Genomic DNA, 20316 nt, shown 5'->3' on the forward strand with positions numbered 1-20316 from the left:
GATTTGTCCTTGGTGAATACTGGCTGTTCCCAGTTGCCTTCATGTGTTTAGAAATGCCTTCCAGGACTTGCTACATAAATTTTCCAGAGACAGAGGTGAGGCTGACTGGCCTGCAGTTCCCTGGATCCTTCTCGAACATGAAGGTAACATTTGCCTGTTTCCAGTCATCAGAGACCTCCCCTAGTCATCACGATCTTTTGATAATGACAGGAGGCAGCCTTGCTGTGACATCAGCCAGCTCCCTCAGCACCCCTGGATGCATACTCTTTGGTATCTTGCAAATGTCCAAGTAGCTTAAGTGCTCCTTAACACTCTTCCCCTTCAGTGGGCAATGGTTCCTTCCCACACACTCTGCTAGGAGGCTTAAGTAACCCGGGAGGCCCGAGGGCAAACTTCATTAGTGAAAACTAAGGCAAAAACGGTATTGGGTACTCTCGGCCTTTTCCATGTCTCCCACCCCATTAAGCAGTCGGTCAACATTTTCTTGAGCCCTGTTTTTGCTACAAATGCACTTAAAAGAAGCCCTTCATGCTGCCCTTCAAATCCCTCGTTAGTTTTAATTCCAGATGAGTTTTCGGTTTCCTAACTCCATCACCACATGCTCTGGCAATGTTTCTATATTCCTACTGGGTAGCTCACTGCTTCCACTATTTACTTTCTTTTTGTGTCTGAGCTCAGTCAGGAGCTCCTTGTTCATCAATGCTGCCCTTCTTCCATACTTTCTCAACTCCCTGCACATCAGCATGGACTGTTCTTGGGATTTTAGGAAGCTGTCCTTGAAGATCAACTACCTGGGCTCCTTAGGCCTGGGGAACAGTCTCAATCGCTCCTTGGTCTCCTCTCTGGCAGACTCAACAAATTTAGCTCCTTGAAACTCTCCTCAAAGGTCTTGTTTTCTAGCCCCCTGAACGTACACTAACTCCATGCTGCACCCACTCTGGTTTTTCCACATCTGTAGAAGAAATGAGGGTGGAAGAACCCCCCCAAACATGAGACAGCATACCCAATGCAGCACCACCAAGCAAAGGGGGGAAAATATCTTCCCCTGATGTGTCTACTGCAGTTTTACTAACATAGTCCAATAAGTGGTTTACTTTATTCCCAATAGAACACTGTTAGCTCATAATTCAGTCTCACGTGTACCTCCAGGTCCTTTTCAGCAATGCTGCTGCTCAACCAGTCAGTTCTCTGCCTGTACCAATGTATGGGGTGATTAACTATTCCTTCTTCTTCAGAAATACAGGCTAAGTGTCCAGAGTTTTTGCACAGTTTTGAATTTTTAAAAAATTATTTCCCATTAGAGAAAATAAGAAATATAGTCAACAGAAAGCAAAGAGAAAGAAGTTTAGGTAATTTCTACTTGACAGCATTAAGAAGATATAACAATATTAGCCACTGGTAAGTTATTTCAAAGAATTTGAATGTTGCAGAAACAAAAATGTGAAAGTTGCAAAACAACACAATTATGACTGACAATTCTCAAGTTAGGCAGAACATTTCACACAAGCTTTTTCATGGACAATCACTGATTACTCATCTTGATACTCACTGCAGGATTGCTGATGTGATTTTCAGTGTTTTAAATATGCCTGCAGTACAAGTCAATGAGATCCTGACTTTGAACTTACAAATTGATAGATTGCGGTAAGCATGTTGTGGCACTCAATGCTGGCTACCTCATCTGCAGAAAATAAGTTCCTTCCTTCCCTTCGTGCTATATTACAGGAAGTATCTGCCTTAAAGATAGACAAATCAGCCCTTTGTATCAAGGTCACACTGCAGAACACTTTCTTGAAATTTTAATATGAACAAAATAATGTGTTTTTTTGTCTAGTCCCTTAATTTGTGGAAGCAGCAGAACTATTTCCCCTACAGTTTTCTAAAAGGAATTAGCTGGACAGATGCATGTGAAATACGATTTCATTCCAAATACTTATGGTTAAACACAGCTGCAGTCAACAGAAATAAAAAAAAATCTGACCATGGAAAGAGTCAGGCAACATTAACAAATATTACCAGTAAGGTCTATAATACAGATGTCTCTTTTTGCAAGTTCTGGCCTTCCTAAAATATTCCACCTCTGGAGAGGAGTAAAAAAAGCAACAGTGCCGTCCCTTATCTCATGTTGCTGAGACCACAAGACTCTCAAATTTCAAATATTTGAATCTGTTATCCTGTGTCTTGAAAGACTTGCACAGTTCTGAGACTTCAGTGACTGCTCTTAATGATCAGGTTCGAGACCGTCCAAGGAACTTGAAGGTGCAGAAGTCCATGGGACCTAATGAGATTCATCCACAGGTCCTGAGGGAACTGGCAGATGAAGTTGCTAAGCCACTATCCACTATATTTGAAAAGTTGTCGCAGTCCAGTGACGTTCCCACTGACTGGAAAGGGGGAAACATAACCCAAATTTTTAAAAAGGGAAAAAAGGAAGATCTGGGGAATTACAGCCCAGTCAGTCTCGCTTCTGTGCCCAGCAAGATCAATGAGCAGATCCTTCTGGAAACTATGCTAAGGCATGTGGAAAATAAGGAGGTGATAGGTGACAGCCAAAATGGCTTCACTAAGGGCAAATTGTGTCTGAAAAGTATGTTGGCCTTCTATGAGAGGGTTACAGCATTGGTGGACAAGGGAAGCGCAGAGCAACTATCATCTACCTGGACTTGTGCAATGCATTTGACACTGTCCTGCATGACAGCTTTGTCTCTAAATTGGAGAGACATAGATTTGATGGATGGACAACTTGGTGGATAAGGAATTGGCTGGATGGCCTCACTCAAAGGGTTGCAGTCAACAGCTCGATGTCCAAGTTCAGACCAGTGATGAGTGGCGATCCTCGGGGGTTGACATTAGGACTGGCACTGTTTAACATCTTCATCAGTGACATGGATGGTGGGATTGAGTGCACACTCAGCAAGTTTGCCGATGACACCAAGCTCTTTGGTGAGGTAGACATGCTGGAGGGGAGGCATGACATCCAGAGGGACCTGGACAGGCTGCAGAAGTGGGCCTGTGCAAATCTCATAAAGTTCAACAAGGCCAAATGCAAGGTCCTACATCTGGGTCGGGGCAATCTCAAGCACAAATACAGGCTTGGTGGGGAATGGCTGGAGAGCAGTCCTGAGAAGGACCTGGCTGTGCTGATTGATGAGAAGCTCAACATGAGCCAGCAATGGGCGATCACAGCCCAGAAGGCCAACCATACCCTGGTCTGCATCAAAAGAAGTGTGGCTAGCAGGTCAAAGGAGGTGATTCTGCCCCTCTACTCCACTCTTGTGTGACCCCACCTGGAGTACTTCATCCAACTCTGGAGTCCCCAACATAAGAAGGACATGGACCTGTTGGAGCAAGTCCAGAGGAGGGTCACAAAAATGATCTTGAGGGCTGGAGCACCTCTCCTATGAAGACAGTCTGAGAGAGTTGGGGTTGTTCACCCTGGAGATGACTCCAGGGAGACCTTACAGCAGCCATCCAGTATCTGAAGGGGGCCTACAAGAAGGCTGGGGAGGGAATTTTTACAAGGGCATGTAGTGATAGGATGAGGTGGAATGGCTTCAAACTGGAAGGGGGGGAATTTAGAATAGATATTAGGAAAAAAATGTTGACTATGAGAGTGGTGAGACACTGGAACAGGTTGCCCGGGGAAGTTGTGGATGCCCCATTCCTGGAAGTGTTCAAGGCCAGGTTGGATGGGGCTTTGAGCAACCTGGTCTAGTGGGAGGTGTCCCTGCCTATGGCAGGGGGGTTGGAACTAGATGGTCTTTAAGGTCCCTTCCAACATAAACCATTCTATGATTCTCTGCATGCTGATAGGCAGGTTTGTGCCACTGCAGCACACCCCCTTTCTCTTCTGAAAGAGAAGCAGATAGTAAAGTTCCTCTGTCACATTACACAACTTAGAAACTGTAATTTCAATACAACTTATGTAGATACTGAACACCAGGCAAAAAGGAGGTTGAGAATGAAAATACATAAAATGAGACTGGTTTTGTTCATTTGTTTGTTGGTTTTTCTTTTTTGGTTTTTTTTTTTTTTTTTTACCTTGGAACCAGTAGGACCAGGTATGCCAGGAGCACCTATTAAGCCAGCTTCCCCCTGAAACAAAATATACATAGCCATCATTTTACAGGCCTGAGCTAAATTAAGAGAAAAAGACATCTGGACATGTATTGTTTCACATTCTCATTTTCTACAGAACAGCTGAACCAATTTCTAGAGTTGTTTATGTCTGTTGACTTTTATTTGGTTAAAATACATTTCATTTTCCAAATATTAGGCAATTAACAATTACAGATTATCTAATTATGCAGCAGATATAGCTGTAGATTGCTTCAGACAACTGGACAAAAAAGATTAGAGTGTTTGGATTACATGAAAATCTTTCTCAAGTTTTATTTCAGGCCCCGACTCAGAAAAAAGTACTTCAGAAGACCCTTGCATACTACCCAAGTACCTAAAATCCCAACAAGGGTGCACAGCTTCTGCTTTCTCCCTAATACCTATTAGGTGCTTGAAGCCATAGGGTTCTACACTTAATCCATTAGGTCCCACACGGAGTGGGGCTGCTGGTTTCTAGGGTCTGCTCAAAGGGGAGTTTTAGATCTTTCCCCCATCTCTAATAGAGTTCGCAATCTACTCAGTAGGAGGAAATGCAAATCTTCATCCTATGCATCCAGGAAGAGAAAACTGTTTCTCCTGCTTCCTAAGTGAATGTTCACTGTATGCCGTTAAATTACTGCCTCCTCTACCCGACGTTTTAAAAGAGCAAAATGTCAGCTGCACAGTTGACTGTTAGTCACCCCCTGCCCCTCAAATTGCTTTCTCCTTGCAACGCCCATGAAAATTAATAATCTGATTTGGGCTTGTAAATTCCACTCAAGAAATCGGATGCTTGAAAGTTATGCTCAGCAACTGAGCATAAGTACAAACAAGCACCTTGTTAATCAAATTTTTTTTTTAAAGGTAACTATTCAAGCTGAGTGTCACAGTAAACTTAACCTTCAGTATCTGAATTAGGACTAATTGAGCAAAAGAAAAAATAAATCAATAGCTCTGAGTTGAAAGCTACAGACAATTCAGTTCTGCATTTAATATAGGTCTTTCCAAGGAAAAGGTATAGTTAAAAAACTAGTAATATCTCATTTAGAATTAAAATATAAAATATTGCAGCCGTTTCCGGTCCTTCTTAGCAAAGCGTGTTAAACAATTACAGACCTAGTGAGAACCAGGCTCTGCCACTCAGTGCTAAGAGCCACCCTCCATTTACAGATTCATGAAATACGCCACTGTGAAGTACGTTAATTTTGGTCTCAATAAACCTAAAGTTACTGAGCTAAGTTCTGTTAGAAGAATTCATCCATGCTCATATGACCTCAAGTGAGAGCTTAGACGACTTATTAAAGGAATCTAAAATCAAAATGCTTTCTCCATTCCATTCATGGGTCTTAATTCCTTGACAGAAGTTTGCCCTAGTAACTCACACACCATCCAATTCAGTTTTCCAGCCAAGCCAGAATTCAGCAACAAAAGACAATTTTGAAAGTTCACTCATTTGATTCCAAGCCAAGCAGAAGACAAATGCCTCACAGACGCAAAAAAAGAACAGAGACAAAGGAAAAACTCCAGTCTCTCTTAACAGAAAGGGCCAATAAAAGAACAATTACTCATCAAAATGATACAAGTAATTAAACAAATAAATACAAAGCACTCATGATATACAGCAATTAAACTACAGCTTAAAATATCTTGTTAAAATGGCATTTTTCTAACTCCACTCATGGCACAGTTTCCAACATCTTCCTTCCAGCTCCCCTCTGTAAAAATAGATGCTAGCGTGCTGGGGAAAAATGCTAATTAATCATTACAAGTAATCCTTAGTCCTTCATTTTCTCCAAATTTACAACGTGAATTCAGAAAAATTCTTCATAGTATAACAGTTACCAGATAATAATATTTCATCTTCCCTGCTATATTGGATCACTGTAAAGTAGAAAAAAAACCACATTAACTTTTTTTTTTTGTGGAGACAAACCACAGATGTTTTGCCTTGCACTGTTTAATCAGTGTTCTACAAATTATTATCCCTTCAACACAACAATGCAAAAATAACCTCCTACATCAATACTGATACTTATTAAATCTAAAATGATTAATGTTGTGCTTGCTTTAACTATTTCTGAAACACGCAATGTATTTATAATCATGGCTCTTAATGCATTTATCATTTATTGATTTTGCAGCTTGTAACTGTACTGCAACACCCTACAAAATTAGAGATTCGGTTTATACCTAAAGGTTTTCAAGACAGAGTAAGATGCTTTGTATCTGTGCGCTTAGCAACTTTCTTAGAATGCATTTGCATTAATTTTTATACCTTGACTTCCCCATTTAGCTTTTTCTCCCCTAAATAAGAGACTTTCACATTAAAAAAGAAAAACAAAAAAGGAGAGGCTATCTTAACACACAAGTATGTGAACTTTATAAAGTGCATTGGTTACTTGTACTACCAAACAATCTGGTGCCAAAAATGAATTAGGCATCACAGTATCTAATCACTAAAAAAAAAAAAAAAAAAAAAAAAGTTGAGAGAAACTTGTATCAATCACTTGGAATGCATTTTGCTATCTGGAACATTTTAGGCATTAACATGATTTATAATGGCAAACATGCTGGAACTTCGTGAGATTCTCTTCAAGGCTGGGAAAGAGAAACAATTACTGTAAAATACTTCAAGGACTTTGCAGATATGATTCTGCAAAATTTAAAAAAAAAAACAAAAAAACAACCAACCAAACAAAACCACCAAGAAGCAGTCAGTCGCTTCTCCGTCCTCAATATGAAAAACAAACCTTTTTTCTTTTTATTTTTAAGTTTACTTGGGCACTGCCAGGAGCTTGATTTACACAATAGACTTGGTACTCCAGGGTTACTAGCAAGAAAAACTCATCTTAATAGAAGTATAATCATCGCGGTCAAACACTACTTACTGTTTTGATAATTTATGCATATGTGCCTTCCATTACCCTGAGTATGCCAGACCCTTGGAATAATCTAATAGCCCGGTGTTTTAAAATGAGGACAACTATTTTTAGCATTGCAGAAATGGAGCGGAATGTTCAACAACGTACTGTCAGAGGGCTCGAGCAGCATCCTACCCTGTGGAGCACGTACTGAGCCAGTCCAGAGCCACCAGTGGGGGCAGAGCTTTGCCTTTAACGAATAAAAATCCCACACCAATTATACTCCATTATATGACACCTTCCTTAGCCTACTGGAATATTTGTTTCTTTAAACAGACTCCTGCTAATGGTTAGGATCACCTGAGAGAATATTAATGACATGAAAATATATTCAGCTGATATTTACTAAGACTTGCCCCATGAATCTCCTGTATTAGTCACGTCCGGAAGTTTCTGCTAAATATTATGACAATTTGGTTTCGCTGCCTCTACGGATCCTTTTGTTCCCACTTAGTTACTGCTGAACCACCAGTACTCAGCACTCAGCACTTGCTGAGTACTTACTCAGTGCTATCCTTGATGCAAGCTTGACGCAAACCATGTGAGCACGCATAAAATCCTCCCTTAAAATAACCCGATGAAGAAAGGCTTGTGACGGGTAAATAGTTTGTTTCCTTTGCTCTGTCCTGCTTCCACAGCAGCCCCAGCAGAGCAGGTACGCTGCAGGTTTGGCCAAGGGGGTGAGGACTGGTCAGAGGACTCTCCTGTCTTTGGGATCAGGGCTCCTGTGGCTTTTTTACGTAGCTCCTCAAGAGAAAGGCAAATGAGAATAGCCCTACTGTTCTCGTTTGCACCTCATAACATAATCCTAGTTCAGGAGGCATCAATTTTTCCTCATTCACAAACCTTCCTGTTATTCATCTTTGAGACAAGTCTGACTTGCCTATCTGTTCAGGCAACTAGATGTTAATACACTGCAAATTAAACGACACTGGAAAATTTAGGGTTTGGTGCTTTGCATAAAACTAATGAATGAGCAGCCAGAGGCAGCTCAGGGCTTCAGAGAACATGGCCACAGGGCTCCTTACTCCAGACTGTGCTCTCTTTAGTTGGCATTGTTTCCTTTTTGCTGTTAGCGTGTGTTAAAAAGCACGCAACTCGCACAATTTCTATATTCAAATACACAAAGCACATGTATTTCACAAATAAAGTGCATAAGTCGAAAAAGTTTGTTTCTATGGTTTGCTCCCACAAGTTCTTTTCACACAACATGAGAAGTCAGAGAAGTTGTTCTGTAAACCTGAGATGAAAGGATCACTCCGCTTATTTTCATGCATAACTACAGGCCGGCATATTGCCTCCCCCCCGCCCCCCTTTTGAAAACTGATAATGAACTGACTGAAGCCTTTGTGATAGATGTCAAGGAGCAGGTTTTATACCATCAAAAAAGGTATCAGCGGGAGCAGAGCCTCCGCTGTCAATAGGTGTTCTTTCTGTGTTTGGCAAATTCAAGCGGTATTCACCGCTATTGCACGTCCTTGAAGTGACAAGTGCCGCCTTCTTGACCTTCTTCATCAAGAAGTGACAGCTCAGTCCAGAAGGCATATTTCCAGTCACCACTCTTGAATGCCCCTGATTTCTAACGGAACAGAACTAGACTGCAAGGAACTAAACAGCAAATAGAGGAGAAAAATGAAGGCAGAACGTATTATCAGCACCTAACCAGGACCTTGGGTAGTTTGGGTTTAGTTCCTCAGTTGTGAGAGGAAACTAATTAGCCTCTGTGGAGCCCTCAGGGGCTGTAATGATGGAGCTTTACCAGCGAGGGGAAAGTTCTAGGCAATGCAAAAGAGCAGTGGAACAGGATAGCTTCTCCTCATTCTGTCTCACTGTATCCTAGAGCCTGAAGGGACTTTCCATTTTTTTTCCTCTACTTTTCAGACTGAGTCAAACGATTCAAATAACGTCTTTGGTAATGGCCCACCACCCAACTACATTCCTTAGGTAAGAAGGGTAAGAAGTACACTATATTTACTACATTGAAGTGGATAAGGTTATTTTTTAATTTTTTTTTAGATTGTTATTTAAAAATGCAGTGCAGACATTAATTGAACATGGGCTTGAAAACAATCCAGTTCAGTTAACCTATAACACCATACACAGAGCATAATGAAAATGCAAACGAAAACCATGAGAACGTTTCCTGTAAAATAGTGAAAACAGGCAAATAGGCTTCTGGCTGCAAAAGGTTCTCAAAGATTCATAATGTCTTATGGATAAACAGTTTGGAAAATTGAGTCTAGCCAGTCGGATATTTTTATCATCTGAAGCAACACGGAATCACGGAATCAATCACACAGTAGAAAAAAACTTTTGAAGTGATCTTATACTCATGGACAACTGATGGATTTTTTGTAACTATGTTTTTTCCCTTACAGTAGATCTGTCAAAAGAAAAATTGCCTGACTTACAAACCATCTAATTGTTTATTGTTAACCCAGCCATAACATGGGGTTAAAGCAAATCTAAATCCTATTAAAGTTTCAGCAGAATTGGAAATTCATCTAATTGGTCTTGCTAAAATAATACTTGAAAAGCAATAACGTTAAATATAAGTTAAAAAGCATTATCCAACATTCATGAATTGCTGAGGACTTTTCAAAATAATAAAATATACTATGACTATTATATTCACCATAATAATTGGAGTCCCATGTTTATATTAGCAAGGTAAACAGCATTGGTCAAACTCTTAGATGTCAGAGGCTATTCTTTACTGCAGGAATTATCATCATCATCATCATCATCATCATCATCATCATCATCATCATCATCCATTTCCATAATCTGAAGATTCAAGAGGCAGATTCTCAGCTAGTACAAATGTCAGTTTACACTGACAAAGATCTGTTCCACAGGCCATTAAACACTATTAAGTCTAATGTTTAACCACACAGATACGAAATGCAAAAAAGCAGTAGCAAAACTAAGAATTTAAGGTGAATAAAAAATAAATAGGCCACGTATAGACTGGAATTTCTAATCTAGGAACTAACTCAGCTGAGTACTTTTCCTGAAATACCATATTGCTGGTGTGCTTGTGTAGCTGCAAACCTCCTATCAACTATTGATAAAGAAAGCAGTTTAAGATACTGTTTCCATGTCTCCATTTACACTCAGAAGTTTAAGACTTTCCCAAGAAATATACCTCCTCACTTTAAAAACCATGCCTTTTGTCATTTGATGTATTTTGGAGATGGGCTAGCGTTTGGATGCAGAGGATATACCGACCGTGTATCTAGGGCTCCAACAGACAGTTTCCCACCCGAGAATCTGGGATCAGGGGATCTACTGTCAGCACAGGGAGCCCGAGGAACTGCTCCCTGAAGGTAAGTCTCCAGGTGTGCCCCATTACTATCAATTCTGAGCAGCTTGGTAGGGAACAGCGACATCTCAGCCTAGTAGAGTTGCAACTTTTCCTTTTGGGCCCTTTTCTTAACCTCTTCGAGGTTTATTAGCCTACTGTATATCCCACATCTGGGATGCCTGACAGAAAGAAGCTAGTCCACTATGCGAAGGGCACAGGCTCCCTGCATGAGTTTTTAATCATCCTCTCACTAAAACCCAGTATTTATTTAGAGAATCAACACTACTCTGACAGCCATTTCTCTGGCTGCATTCCTTTCTCATTCTTCCGAGGTTCAGCAGTACTGCCAGTACACTGGATTCTACAGGGTGGTATTTCTTCTGGCTGTTTCACAACTGGCATTATAACTCTGTCACTGCAAAGAGCCACGCATTTTTGTTAACAGTTGCTGAAGTCTCACCATCTTCCACCTCCCGGCTTTGATACCAGAAAAGAAAAATGCTCAGACTGAAGTATGAAGAAATGGGGCTGGGGGCCGGGGGGGGAACTGGGGTGGGTGAGAAGACAAACTGGCCATAGTCACTGTTACATTACACATCCTACCGGCTAAGGGTCCGAGGGCTCACGTTAATCAAAGATGATTTGTAAGAGCATCCTGATACTCTGCTATTTGCACTGCTGGTTTTGCGAGCAGAGTTGCTATCGTGGCACTGATTAACCAATGCCACAAAGATCACAGTTTCTTCCACTCACAGTTATTAAAACAAACCAAAATCCCCGAAGTGTAATTAAATAAACAGGCCACCATTGAGACAATCTCTCTACAGTTACGCAGCGTACTGTTATGTAGCTTAGGACAAAATCAACACGGAATAGCATTGTACACTATTCTCATCTGTTAAGTAGTTTCCCACCTTTGCTCTTCCCTCGCAGACTTGGGTGCATCTCTATCAATATTGTGTGCTCCTCTGGGCAGGGAATTTCTTTTACTCCAGGCTTGTGCTACACTGTACAAGAAAATCCCAAGATCTTCTCACATTAAGGGAAGACACAGGAACACCAAGTGTAACAGCAATACCCCAGAAATCTGGCATTCTCCTTCCATGCATACTCTTCAAGGGAATTTTCATTCTAAGAAGTGGAGAGCTAAATAAACATTTCTTGAGATCCTATTGTCAATAGCTATAAATAAAATGCCGTGCATCTTCCACATGTAAAGGCAACAGGTTACAACTATTAAATAAAGTTAACTATGGATTAATTTCTCCTATTCAGCGCCTGTCTTATTACAAACTAAAACGATGCTATCTTCATTTGTAAGGGAAAATCAGAAGAAATGCCATTCACAACACAAAGGGAGCTTAGTGAAAGGGGTGTTAATTCTGAAAAAAAAAAAAAAAAAGCATCAGCTGACTGGCTTCTCAGTATCTGTAAAAAAGAAATAAATAAAATCTGGCTTGTGTGAGGTACTTGTTAAATACAAATCAAACACCTGTCAACCAGCTGGACCGCGTGTGTCACTGCCGAGCCATCTGCAGAAACACACCCCGCGCCAGTTGCTTTACTTAGCGTGGCCTGGGAACAAGAATCCATTAGACAGAAAGTCAACAGTGGAATTAGCAGCACTTTTTCTTTTAGTGCCCTTCCACTTACTTGTTTGACTTCTTGCGTTTCTATTTTTGGGAGCCTCATGCCAGAGCAACAGTGCTGACTGCTGATTAGACAAGACTTGGCCCGGCCTCAGGGTGTCATGTTAATTTAATCGATTCGGACTTGAAACATGCAGTATGAATCTTAGGTGTTGATAAATACTGGCTAGCAGTGGGAATTAAAAAAAAAAAAAAAAAACAACCACCTCAACATCCTGTTTTTCAATACCTATGAATGATTTCACTATATGAATAAAAAGCAGTTTTTTCGTCCAACAACTTGGTATCTACGAATGAGAAAAATCAATTTACATTGGATTTGGAATAAAAAACTTACATTATAATTTCTAAGTTTTTTGCCGGGAAGAAGTATATTCATTGACATTAAAAATTCACATCTTAGCTGGATTTACTTAAATAATTATACGACTAATACAATTCACCTACCAAAAAGAGGGCAGAGAAGAGTTAATAGTTACTAGGTCACAAGTAACAGCAGCCGAGAGTATTATCCTTAACCTCTGTACAATTTGTACTACATATACATTTTCTACTACATGAAGCTAACAAATTTTTTTTAAATTACATGCACTACTTGTAATAGAAGTTGTTAGCCAGGAAGAAAACACTGTAGGAGAAAATACTGCTATATATAAATTAAATAAATTGCATTATCAGAAGTTATTAATTTTTAAATTATCCTATTACAGATCAATGATTCATCAGGTCTGAAAACTAGCATTTGGTGAAGTTCAGTATCTAATTCCTCAAAAGAAAACAAACAAAACTAAGGAAAACGTGTCAGACAAGCTGCACAATGCTGCAGTGCAGTGAGAAAGTTCCTTCCTCTGATTAGTCCATCTCCTGCAACTCACTGCTGCCAACCTTTACAACACTAAGTCTTGCAATAACGCGTATTTTCCTTAAAGCTCCGCTTTCTGATGAGATGTACAAAGCTCAGAATATTAGTTTCAAAACCTACAGTCTCTAGTCCTTGCAACTGAAGGAGGAAAAAAATCAAATCTGTGTGCCACAGAAACCTCACAGAAAGAGCCCAATAAATATAATTCAAGAACAACTGAGGAAAAATCCCCAAGCCTCCCCCCGCCCTTTCAAAGTCCGTAAGGTCCTGACTCAGGCTTTTCAAACACAGTTAAGAATCCCAGAGCCAGGCAGGCTCACAGCTAGAGTATTCATGGATCTCTGATTAGGGAACAAAGAGCTGCATTTAACGACCGCATTATTTAACAGCCGCATTATTTTTTAACTTCCACGTTACATAAGACGCTAACAAAAGCCTGTCCTGCATGGCAGCGTGCCACCCTCAGTTTTGCTCCCAGTAGCCCAGACCCCGATGAAATGGACGGTGACCTCTGGTTTCTTTGGCCACACCTCACATCACAATAGCGGCCGCTGCACGCCGGGCCCCCGTCACCGGCCGCGTTCTGCTGGTTATTACAGCGTGGATGCAAATACCAGAGGGTATACATACCCTTCCACCCCCACTCTTATCTCACCAGCGTCACTCGCCTGAAGGAGCCCATGGCTTTGATGCCGAGCAATACACGCATTAGCGCCTGGCTCCCAAAACACATTTGCAGTTTTGTTCTACTGAGAAGTACTAATCTGATTTTGAGGGAAACCACAAGAGGACAGAAGACAATGCCACAACTTTCCTCAAACGGGTTAGCTGACAGACTGAAGCATTTTTGTTTTCCCCCCAAATAGCAACGATTCTTTAATTAAAAGTGAAGTCTCTGCTCACCAACAGTACACAACTTACAGCAGACACTAACACCATTCCCTCCAGAATGGAAATAACACCCGAGCAGTGTCACTGCACGCAAGGTAATTTGAATCCACGAAGCTTTCTATTGAGAACCGAACTGAACTGCTGTAATTTAGCTTTAGGAATTGAAAAACCAAGGAGCTCAACAGTTCCTGGAGTTGTGAACTGCAAAAATCACCTAATAAGGCAAAAATAAGTCAGCAGAGCAGACAGCTCTCTGGAAACAAATTTATGATCAAAGGCTATTCAAAACACTTCCTTGTAACGCGGAGGAGAGAGTGAGAGCAAGCAAGCAAGAACTATACATGCTGAAGCAATGAAACAAGTTTTGTAAAACATAATGGTCTAAAGTGCATTTGCCCAGCAAAATTTTTAAAAAGCATATTTATGCATCAGAAAGCTATTGAGAGCTACTGTTTTCATACTCATCCATCCCTTAAAATCAGATGTGCGCTAATTATACACAAAGATATCACTGAAAACACAAAAAGAATACAAAACTCATACCGAATTTGTTGCTGTAACAGATGATGTCCAACTGCCTGATTTCCAATGGCCAGCAATTGTCAAACTCAAGGTTTTAAACTTAGTGGCAATAAAGTTTCCAACTGGAAAACCACTGCCTGTCTTTTCTGAGGCTAATCTATTTACTTGTTTACCCATAAAAACCTATTTGTTAAAAATTTGCACAATATTTCCTATTAAAATGTTGTTTGAGCTTTACCTTCTCACACCTCACAATTCTCTTACTTTGAAAAGCTTTCTGATGTCATACACTTTTTTATTAGTGCTTATACTCTTTTTATCTCTGTTGGAGACTCCGGAGTAAAGCAGTACAAAGATTTTTCAAAAGCTGCATAACTTGCACAATTTATGTCCGTACCTGATCTAAAAATATTGAATTATAACTGATTAGCAATAACAGGAGCTGAGAAATTGGATGGCACTGAACGAAAGGCAAGCAAACTGAGTAAGATGGCCTCAAGCAGTACCGATCCAGTGCTCCACATGCATTTTTGGAAGCTTTCTCAGAGATGCTGATGAGCTACTTCGGAAATATCTTGACCCCTGTCAAGGATCTCTACAGCACGTGAAATGTGGAAGGCACTGTGTCCAGAGATCTTTCGAGACAGCTGCAAGGAAAAGACTGCATTACTGTAAGCTCAACACCAATGTCTCCTCAGATTTGTATATTTGCAGGAGTGATTGATGCTCCAGGAGCATATGCTGAACTGGCATAATAGGCCACATAGCCATGGCTCTTCTGCACAGTCAAATATGCCTTGGAAAATTCTAGACAGCATTTACATGGCCTACCTGGAGCAATGGGGAAAGCAGGTCAATGGTCACAAGGATCTTCGTGATGACACAATTTGATTTGGGTGTACATTTAACGAGTTTCCGGTTGTGGATTTTATGACATAGCTGGCCCTGAAGACCTGACCCTGGAGTAACTCAGTATGGAGATGGGTATTAAAAGCATCTCTGAAAGGAATTTGCAGTCACATGCTATACTAGCATGAAATATATGATTTTTTTTCCAAAATTTTAAATTAATGTGTATATATATTTAAATCATTTCGGAAAACAAAGCACTTTCTAAGCCATGTTTTATATTGAGCTTCTGAATTCAACAACTTCTTAAAAAAAAAAAAAAAGATACAATGCAGCTGTTTTCAAACTCATTTTGTCAGGTACCACTAAGGGAAAGGGGAGCTCTTCCCACCAGGCAATGCAAAGTAGGCTGTTCAGGATGTGTTAACGTGCCGTTTTGATGCAGCACATATACCACAAATGGTATCTATATCACATTTGGGGGACCCTTTTACTAATCATTTCCTTACCTGTATCAAATACAAAGAGAACTGTATTACAAAAGGGTAATCAAATTTACCAAGAATAAAATAATCAGTGTTAGGTTTCAGAGTCGGTTAAAACTGAAGACAACACACTGGTAATGGACTTGAGACAACCAAAGTTACAGGTAATCATCTCATACAGTTAAATGAGAAAACCATTGCTACAAACAGCATTATATATTCCAGTCCTGTTATCTTCCAGCTCACAAAAGACGTGAATTCACAGACACTTTGTTGGGGCATTGTCACAAATACATGCAAGTGAACAAAAGAAGGAACAATCCTTTTACAGATACCTACTGCACATTTTCATGTAAACCCAATCTCATTTTCATAACTCTTGAAGTACAAAAAGCACTCACACAGTTGGTAGAGCTCTCTTGAAATGTACACTCAGGTTTTTTTCTAGTCTGACTTCGAATATAAATCTAAGTTGTGTAGTGATAAACATTGTTTTTATTCACATAAGCATTTCTTTCTCCTTTCAGTCTGTCTAAACTGTTTATTTTATTAATACACTGCGGGAGCACCCATACAGCGCAGTAGCAAACACACAGCATATTGAATATTTCACTGCTTCTTCAGGCTTACTGTGCAAAACTAGCTATTTTTAAAAGCTTAGACAATTTATTTAATATTTTAGGATGTCTGTTCATAATCTAGATTGCAAAAAATTAGTGTGAAAAACTACAACAGTAAAGCTAAGCCATTTGAAAGTATTAAAAGTGAATGGTGTTACAAGTATTACACAAAATCTAGTTTAAGAAACATAGATGGATCATCTCTATCACTATGAATTGTACACCGTGAGCCATAAGAAAGCAACTACTATGGAGGTTTGGATAAAGAGTTAACAGACCACACCAGTTTAGTTTGGTAAATCTTCTGAATTTTCTGAACTACATTTCTGACTACATCAGTTTTATTTTTCAGAATGTAGTGACAGAGAAAGAAGGACAAGTATTTTCATGATATAAAAAAATAGATAGACAAATATGGAATGGCCAAGAACAGAGCTAGTTACTCACCTTCAGCAGCTTGAGTCCTTTGAGCCTTGCTGCCATCAGCACGTTCTCAGAGGTTTAAGAGCTCTTTGGCTAGCAGGACCCCCAACACACATAAGGCATAACTCCCCAAGAGGCTTAGTACCTTGTATCAAAGTACATGCCACAGTGGCAACCTACCTCTCAGAACCAAGAACTCTCCTGCTAAACTTTTTTAAGTGCACAGAGATTGTCCACCCCCTAAAATGTGATATGCCAAATAGTTGAGAGGTTCAGCTTGACTGCCAAGAAATCACAGACCAGCAAAAAAAAAAAAAAAAACCAAAACAAAAACCCAAACCAAAAACACCAAAAAGCCCCAAACCCAAACAGGACTACATCACCTAGCATCACAGACATAAATAAACTTTTAGTTTAGAGTTTCAATGTCATGGCATTATAGACCAAGAAGCAAAGAGAAGGAAAGGACTGATTTATTTGGCTGAGTGATACGAGAAGTGCAGGAAACAAAAAAAAATCTCAATTATACAGAGGCAAATCAAACCGGGCTTGCTCAAGTTTACAAAAAGTTCAGGAAAGAAAAGGGACAGAACGAACTCCCTGTAAATATGAACAGAAAGATCTGGTGGCCTTTTTATTTTTTTTTTCCCTTCTCCTCAGAAAAGGTGTAAAACCACATTTTTAAGGCTGAAGTACTTGACCTTGTAGTCATGGTTCAAAATGTACGTCTCCTTAAGTTGTCAGACTCTGGAAGGCCTAGAAGTATACTGTAAAAGGAGGACCCAACACACAATGCACTGCATGCAAAGCTTAATTGTTTCCCGGACTGGAAGAGTGGAGAGACTAATCCTGTTCTCTCCCGATACAAAATGCATAGCAGTGAAGTTGACCATCCTTATCTGTATCAGTTCCCCAGTAGGTGTTACGGAAAGGACCTGCACACATGCAACCTGTACGGAAGTAATAAAACACTACGACTTCAGTAAAGGAGAAGCCTGTGCGTCTCACCAACAGGAGAGTCCTCTCACCATTTCTGGATGACAGGAGCATTAGGAAAATAATCGAACTTTTTTAATAGGAATACTTTCCAAGTGTATCAACCTCGCTCAGATTACCCTACACACAGATTAGGTGTGACCCTGCACAAAGCAATGGTGTGTGAAGACCATTCTTAATGGCAGAGCAATCAGTGCTTGTTGTCATAATGAGGTTAGTCTAACTGCTAGATAAGGGTTGCTTAAACTGCGGAGCCTGATTTGCAGCAGATAGGTGACTGTCATCCCGCATCTTAGAGTGCTCCAGTCACCTCGAACTTCCACTTCAGGGACAGATTTAATTTCTCAGGCCTTACAGCCAGCGCTCTGGCTGCAATCCAATTATACTAAATGGCTTCAGAAGTGTATCCAGAGACAGTTTCACTAGCTAATAGCCAAGAAGTAGGCTAACACAGTACTTCCCTTGACATGTGTTTCTTCTGTCCTCACTGACTTTGGTGAACACTTCCAGAGGCCAAGGGATAAGGTCTCGCATACGTACTGATTCTGATTTACCACAACATTCCAGTTCTTCTTGTATCATGATTTGACAGATACCTTGAAGAAGTGTCCCCAGAAGGATGAGCTACAAATCAGTCCTGATTGCAGGAAGGGGATCATGGCAATGTATTCCATATCTTCTGGTAGTCTACAAACGAAATGAGTTTCCTTCCAAGGGAGGACTACTAACCTCTTATTTTTTAAAGCTATAAGCTAACACCACAGAACTCTCTCCTCTGACACTCTCAAGAATTTCCTCTGTTGCCCTAAGTAGGATCTGCTGTTTAAAAAAGATCTCTTAAGATGGTTCCCTGAAAAAGGACAGGGATGAAGGAAATGGGTAGTTAGACATCAAATAGTGTTACATATGTGATGGTGTCCATGATCTACTGTGTTGTGACTTTAGGGGCCTGAGGTAGGACTCAAACTTTTTTATCCGTATTAGCCTGCAGCAGAGCCAACCTCTCAAATGGCAAGAACCTCTTAGAAGTCTACACCACTTAGACCTCCACCTATTAGCCAGCACAACTGTTGCAAAACCACTGCAGCATTTAGTGAATGGGAAATATGTCTTACAAATGACAGAAGGCCAAATGTCACATTTGAAGACAGACTGAAGATATGTGAGGTACACAGTCTATTTTCAGACTTTAGATCCCTGAAAGTCAAGGCCATGTATGAAGCCTTACAGACTTCTCACCTTCATTTACACAGATCGTGAAAATTAAGTATATGACCACGGAGCGTTTTCCTCGTTCTCCTGGTAAGATTCTCTCAAGTAACAAAATATATTGTATAGCATTATTCTAACTTTAGTTTTTCACTACAATGTCAGGTATGTTCGAGCTAATCAATTCTACAGGCTTTCTAATAGCCAAGTTTACCTCATTCTAAGGTTAACTTCTAAAATAGGTCAAATGTATTGATATTGTTGCTTACTCATAGCAACATGAGTAAGATCTCCCATGTAGTTTTTTTCTCTGAACCTTTCCTCGGGTAAAGAAGTGTGAGCAATGGGGTATTGCAGTGGATAGTTTCTGGGTGTAGCAGAAAGAGCCCCTCTGCTCTCTGAAACCTCAAACTGCATTTACATACAAATAATTGTATTGTTTCTTTTTTCTTTTTCCTATTTCTAAGTAGTGACTCGGGGGCACATCTGCACAAAGCTCAGAAAAATACAGTGCAGAAAAACATAAAAATACCCATACCAGTCAAAGAAATGCAACATTTCCAACAAAAGATAATGCGTATTGAAGGGTTTAAGAGGATAAACAAACAGCAGTAGCTCCTGAGAATGCTTTCCCAGCATTGCACTGTCTGCACCTCAACCTCCTGACACGTAGGAGATACCTCTGTGTGTAATAGTGCTCAGAGTACTTTTCTTCCTTTACTTCATTCTGTTGTCTTTGAATCTATGTACATTTTTAGCATCCAGGACATCCCAGAAAAAGGCACACAAAACTAACAGACGCACACAAATTCATGTAGCTCTTGATGCATCAACTGAGAGACAGATCATGTTAACACCATTCACAACATGAGGAAAACAAAGTGATTCGACCTCCAGACAGGAGCTAATAACTCCACACAGCACTGTACTACTCTACATAGACATGACAACTCCGGCTAGCAGAAGCTGGGTGGCTGGATCTCAGTTTCTTCATCTAGCTATGCACGTACAAAATATTTTGTTTGCCTTTTTTTTTTTTTCCAGACAGCTTTTGGTTTTGCCTGTTTCAGATTCCACGGTAGTTCATTTTTAATTTGCAACAACGGTACGGGTTTTATGTAGTCTGAATTAAAAGAGTTACAATGTTCAGGAAAAGTACAGTGTCTTGATATTAAATATGATCTGACTGTTGAGCCTTACGTAAACTAACAGGAGCTTTGGGATTTGGCCTGACAGTGAATCTGCAAGGCGCTAAGCAAAAAAAACCCAAACAGTATTAACCATGGAAACTGTAGTAATAACTTGCCCGGGAAAAACAATGTAGCCTGGTAATTTTAAAGAAAGATAACATCAGAGAAGGAACTGCAGAAAGAGCCAAGGGAAAACACAGCTTCATTCTAGATCAATCTCATTCAATCTACAATGTTTTACAATAACTCTTTCCATTAATTCACATCTGGGAGCACAGTAAAGTAAAAACTGCC

At 40.1% G+C, this 20316-nt stretch overlaps 1 protein-coding gene across 1 annotated transcript in view; it reads right to left on the reverse strand.

Moving 5' to 3' along the window:
* COL19A1 (collagen type XIX alpha 1 chain) overlaps positions 1-20316 on the reverse strand; it is a gene marked incomplete at its 3' end in the record, with an annotated part of 201173 nt that overhangs the window by 134753 nt on the left and 46104 nt on the right. Inside the window, exon 10 of the mRNA XM_082481418.1 lies at positions 4042-4095. Coding sequence (XP_082337544.1) covers positions 4042-4095 — 54 coding nt within the window. The remainder of the gene's footprint in view (positions 1-4041; positions 4096-20316) is intronic.

Source organism: Vanellus vanellus, assembly GCF_965231255.1.
Source record: "Vanellus vanellus genome assembly, chromosome: 3".
Classification (NCBI taxonomy): domain Eukaryota; kingdom Metazoa; phylum Chordata; class Aves; order Charadriiformes; family Charadriidae; genus Vanellus; species Vanellus vanellus.